Source organism: Vipera berus (assembly GCF_964194415.1).
Source record: "Vipera berus genome assembly, chromosome: 1".
Lineage (NCBI taxonomy): Eukaryota > Metazoa > Chordata > Lepidosauria > Squamata > Viperidae > Vipera > Vipera berus.
In genome coordinates, this window is record NC_138202.1 from 327,247,590 (window position 1) to 327,253,589 (window position 6,000).

Below are 6,000 nucleotides of genomic sequence, written 5' to 3' on the forward strand. Positions count from 1 at the left end.
TCTGTTCTAAAATAAAGGTGGTGTTGCCAATATTTTGTTTCTGTATACAGGTATTCTCAAACTGTAGGTTCATTTCCCTTGGAAGTTGTGACCAGGAAGACATAAAGTATCTGGATCCGTACAATCAGGTTTCAGGCCCGGGTACAGCACGGAGACGGCATTGGTCACGCTGGTGGATGATCTCTGGCAGGCTCGGGATAGGGGTTATTCCTCTGTCCTAGTCCTATTAGATCTCTCAGCGGCTTTTGATACCATCAACCATGGTATCCTGCTGTGACGTCTCTGGGGGTTGGGAGTGGGAGGCACCGTTTTACGGTGGTTCTCCTCCTACCTCTCGGGCTGTTCGCAGACGGTGTTGGCAGGAGGACAGAGGTCAACCCCGAGGCCCCTTGATTGTGGGGTGCCTCAGGGGTCGGTCCTCTCTCCCCTCCTGTTCAACATCTATATGAAGCCACTGGGCAAGATCATCCGTGGTTTCGGGGTGAGGTATCATCAATATGCGGATGATACCCAGCTTTTCATCTCCACCCCGAACCAACCCAGTGATGCCCTTGACGTGATGTCCCGGTGCCTGCAAGTGGTACGAATCTGGATGGGGAAGAGCAGGCTCCAGCTCAACCTGGCCAAGACCGAGTGGCTTTACATATCGGCATCTCGTGTAGTCCAAGATCTTCCATCTTTGGTTATGGGGGGAGAGGTGTTGCCTCCCGTTGATAGGGCGCGCAACTTAGGCATCCTCCTGGATGCACGACTCAGTTTAGAAGATCATGTTGGAGTCGTGGCCAGGGGGGCATTTGCACAGGTTCGCCTGGTGCGCCAGTTGCGACCCTATCTGGACCGAGATGCTTTACGTACGGTCACTCATGCGCTCGTCACCTCCCGGGTAGATTACTGCAATGCTCTCTACATGGGGCTGCCCTTGAAGACCACCCAGAGGCTTCAGCTGGTGCAGAATGCGGCCGCGCGGGTTGTGATGGGAGCATCCTGATACTCCCATATTACACCCCTCCTGCATGAGCTGCATTGGCTACCGGTTGCCCTCCGGGTGAGATTCAAGGTGCTGGTTCTTACCTATAAAGCCCTACATGGCTTAGGCCCGGGATAGTTTTTTTATTTTTTTTTATTTTAATTCCATTTATATCCCGCCCTTCTCCGAAGACTCAGGGCGGCTTACAAGCTTTAGCAGTAGCCTTCATTCTATGTATATGCCTGCTTATTAGGGCTTTCACACACACCCCAAGCGGCATTATTACAAAGTCAGCTTATTGCCCCCAACAATCTGGGTCCTCATTTTACCTACCTCGGAAGGATGGAAGGCTGAGTCAACCTTGAGCCTGGTGGGATGCGAACCTGCACTAATTGCAGGCAGCTGGTGTTACTTAAGGAGGCATTAGCCCACTGCTCCACCAAGGCTATTTGCAGGACCGTCTGCTGCCAGGAACGTTTTCCCATTGCCCTGTGTGCTCACACAGAGAGGGCCTCCTCAGGATGCCGTAGGCCAGACAATGTCGGCTGGCGACCCCCAGGGGGAGGGCCTTCTCTGTAGGGGAACCTGCTTGGTGGAATCAACTCCCCCGGGAGCTCCGGATGGCCCCAGACCTTCAGTCCTTTCACCGTGACCTTAAGACATATCTTTTCCAACAGGCCAACCTGGACTGATGATAATGGGGTTTTTAATTATGATTTTAAATGTTTTTATTGGTTTTAGTGGGACTTTGACACAATTTAATTCTTTTTTAATATTTGTATTCATTTGTATTTTATTGTTGTTAGCCGCCCTGAGTCCTTTGGGAGATAGGGCAGCATACAAGTCTCATAATTAAGAAAGGAAGGAAGGAAGGAAGGAAGGAAGGAAGGAAGGAAGGAAGGAAGGAAGGAAGGAAGGAAGGAAGGAAGGAAGGAAGGAAGGAAGGAAAGAAAGAAAGAAAGAAAGAAAGAAAGAAAGAAAGAGAAAGAAAGAGAGAAAGAAAGAAAGAAAGAAAGAAAGAAAGAAAGAAAGAAAGAAAGAAAGAAAGAAAAAGTTTGTCATGGGCAAGCCTAGAGAAATCTAGATTTGGTGAAAATTTAGTCCTGCTCTGCCCAGACAAACCAGTTTCAAGCAGTCTGGGATCACTGGCAAGCCTCTCAGCTTATGCAGACATTTTAAAGTTTGCAATCCTACATGAAAAGCCAAATTACTGCCAGAAATAAGTCCTGCTCTGCCTGGACAAAACTGGGAACCATAGCTGAGGAAGCCTGGACGTGGATAGTGCCCATCAAGTTAGAGCCAGGGACTTTTACAGAACTGAGCAGCGATGAATTGTTCTTGTCCAGGAAGGTAAGCAAGTCATATATCAGACCATCCCAAAGCTGTCCCTGAGGCTACATGCAAAAGCTATTGTCCTGTGTTAAGTTAAAGAAAGTACAAGCCTCTAGGGATTTATTTATTTTTATTTTTATTTTAATTCCATTTATATCCCGCCCTTCTCCGAAGACTCAGGGTGGCTTACAAGCTTTAGCAGTAGCCTTCATTCTATGTATATGCCTGCTTATTAGGGCTTTCACACACACACACCCCAAGCGGCATTATTACAAAGTCAGCTTAATTGCCCCCAACAATCTGGGTCCTCATTTTACCTACCTCGGAAGGATGGAAGGCTGAGTCAACCTTGAGCCTGGTGGGATGCGAACCTGCACTAATTGCAGGCAGCTGGTGTTACTTAAGGAGGCATTAGCCCACTGCTCCACCAAGGATGACTGCTCTTCCATCTTGAGCAGTTGCCTCTGTGCTTTTAGTTCATCCGGTTGCAAAATATAGCCATACCTTTAGCCATCTGACATGGCATGTTCAGAAACTAGAAAAAGGAGCATGTGTGAAAAACTCCACCACATGGCTGTAGAAGGCAGTCTGTTGGGGATTATCCCTAGGCAGAGCTCATGATTAACTTCATGGCAGTTCCTCTACTGAACAAGTGCCCAGCTGCGCTAGCAGCTTTGAAATTATGAGAGGCTCTGTACTCAAGCTGGAGGCTACCTCAAAGTGGTGTTAACTTCAGTTCCCTCTCCACCAAAATGGAAGCATGTATAGTGTATCCAGTGTGGGAACTGAGAGAATAAACTACAGCAAGTTAGATGTAGCAGCTGAGAGGGTAAGTCATTGTCTGCCAGGCTCCCATTGACTTGTCAGAGGAGAACTCCAAACCAAGCTGTCTTGGCTGCAGCTCAGATCCTGAGACAGGGAATTCTTTCTGAGCCTGAGCTTTGCTCAGCAGAATCAGCTTTTCAGTTTCCCCTGCCAGCAGCACAGAGGGAAGCCTTGGCGCTGGCCTGGGAACAAAAGGCAGTGGGGAAAGGAAGCCTTTCAGCAGCGATTCAGGATGCAAAAGAGGAAAACTGTGTAGGAGAAGGTGGATGCATCATAGTAATGTCAATGATGCAACTCTGCAATAGAGCTGTCGGGAAAGATGTGTTGGCTATTTCTGGTTGTACAAAAAATGGCCAAGGATCTTATGGCAGGAGTCTTCAAACTTGGCCCTTTTATGACTTGTGGATTTCAACTTATGCTGGCTGAAGAATTCTGGGAGTTGAAGTCCACAAGTCATAAAAGGGCCAAATTTGAAGACACCTGTCTTATGGGGACTGGGAAATTAAGATTCCTAGAAAACCTGTTAACCTTAACATTTATTTTAAGGAGGAAATGAACACATGGATCCAGGCCATCACATCTGCCATCTCTTCAGACAAAATTGAGTTGTCCACAAGCACACAGAGCACCCCAGCTTCAAACCGTGCCCAGACCTTGCCAGCCAGTGTGACAGTAACCAGTGAGTCTAGTCCTGGCAAACGGGAGAAAGACAAAGAGAAGAGATTCAGCCTTTTTGGAAAAAAGAAGTGAACTCCTTGCTTATTTGTCCACGCTGCACTTCTCTGATTGTTCCAGTGGAATTCCAGCATGCAAGCTCAGAACCAATACATTACTCTCCGTGCCTAATGTTCCTCAATATGATTTAATTTTTTTTATTTATACAGCATTTTTTTTAAAAAAAAACATACTCAAAAAATTCTAAAGTTATAAATACCTGAGGTGCATTGGGCAACTGTTGAGTAAAAGAGAACCACATTTCCTTTTTTAAAAAAAAGTGAAGTTAATATAGATTAGGCATTAGTATTTAAACTGTTCCTCAATTTTTTGAGGCTGTCTTCAAAAAAATAACACCCCTACTTTGTGTTATTGGTATGCAAGGCAGCAGAGCTAATAAAGTTCATGTGCCCCTTCGAGACAATTTGCTGATTTTAGTTTTTCACTTCCATCTGAGACCATTGCGCTGAGTCTTCACTCCTTGATTCTTTCCACTGTGAATCTAATGGTGGTGTATTCTCTTTACCCTAATAGAGTGCAGCTTGGCATTAACTTACAATTCAAAACCATTTGTATACAGGCATCTGGCTATTATTAACACGATTGTGACGCTTCCTCACCCACCTCCCCAGCTCCTACCCGCATCTGGCAATGACAGTTAAGAATGTTGAACCAGAAGGACTTCTCATACTGATAATGGTTTTAAATAATCTGTAATTTTTTTTATTTTTTGCTGAAATACATTATATTGTACGTTTCAGATAATTCTAGTAAAAGTATAATAAGACTAGATGTATAATTAAAAAAAACCCTTTAAAATCATTGACTAAGTGTAAAAGTGGAATTAAAGCATTTACTGGAAAAAGTAATGTTATTCCAATGGTTAACTTGCTTGTCAGCTGCTGCACTGTGTTATAATTTTGCTCCATTACCTTTGCTCTTTGATACATAGTGTGCATTTCTCTGTCACCTGTAACTATTGTAATGAAAAATTTTCATCTTACTGCACAATCGAAAAAATTACATTTAATAGGAATGAATTCTCAATGACTGGGCCTGTAGACAGGATAGTACTGGAACTGGCTTTCGGTTATATGGAACTGTATCTCTAGACTTTTACCCTATCTGTTAAATATATGCTATGTCATTAAATGCTTTTAAAACTAACAGATATATGCAGGCTTTTTTCTTGTCCTTTTAAAAATAAATTGTACTATCAATAATACCATCTTCAGAATGAAGAAGTAACTTTTTGATATCTGCTTGCACTAGTCCTTTTGCAAGGGTCCTGAGTTGCTGCTGACTTACTGCGTCTTTTGAATCACTTGTCCACTTTCATGAATGCCTGGTATTTTATTTTTTTGGCTTTCCAACAACTCGAGTTGCCAAAGTCTCAAAATGTTGCACAGACTGTGCTTTCGTTCCTAGTTTCCCTTCCAATAGGGAAAAGTTTAATCTTGAGGTCAGCTACAAGGCTAGGAAGGGTTTCCTAACTGCCAAACCTTATCAATTAAGACATAACAACAGTAAGTGATTGTTTTACTGAAGAGCCGTAAAAGTAATAGCAGATTAATAGCAGGAGACTTGCATACATGTCCTTAAAAACTGCTCAAAAGGTCCTCCAATCACAACGGTGTTGCTAACCAACACATCCCCTTCCCGTGATGTGTGTGACTGCACATTAAGTCTGATTCAGTGCCTCAGTCACTTTGGTCACAGTTGCTGCTTGCATGCTGCAAAGTTCCCCTGTGTTCTATAGATGACAACTGAAAGGAATTTCTTCCTTGTTGCTGTAACTATTGGAGGCTATGCTATGCAGAGCACAGTAACATCTGAAAGTATTTTTCATCTCCAAAGCATCTTTTTACTGCATGTTTTGGAGAAACACTCATAAGCAATGATCACCAGCAAACTAGTTTCTGATTATAGATACTCGGGTTTTATGAATAAGTGCTGATATCCAAGCATCTTTCCCTGTAAACTTGATTTTGGATTTGCATCTCAAATTAGGTGAGATACTGTACAGTGAAAGCTTGTTTTAATTTACTAATTGGAGGAAATGGGTATTGTATTCACAGGTCTCCATAAAACAAACACTGTCATTGCTCAATTAGTGTGATGTCATTATACAAATGTCATTATACATTATAAAATACAAATGA

At 43.5% G+C, this 6,000-nt stretch overlaps 1 protein-coding gene across 2 annotated transcripts in view; it reads left to right on the forward strand.

Moving 5' to 3' along the window:
• SPTBN1 (spectrin beta, non-erythrocytic 1) overlaps window positions 1–5,001 on the forward strand; it is a 193,035-nt gene extending 188,034 nt beyond the window's left edge. For both annotated transcript variants that reach the window (XM_081314580.1, XM_081314581.1), the window contains one exon: window positions 3,671–5,001. In XM_081314580.1, coding sequence (XP_081170706.1) covers window positions 3,671–3,874 — 204 coding nt within the window. In that variant the 3' untranslated portion in view covers window positions 3,875–5,001. The remainder of the gene's footprint in view (window positions 1–3,670) is intronic.
• Window positions 5,002–6,000: the final 999 nt, after the last annotated feature.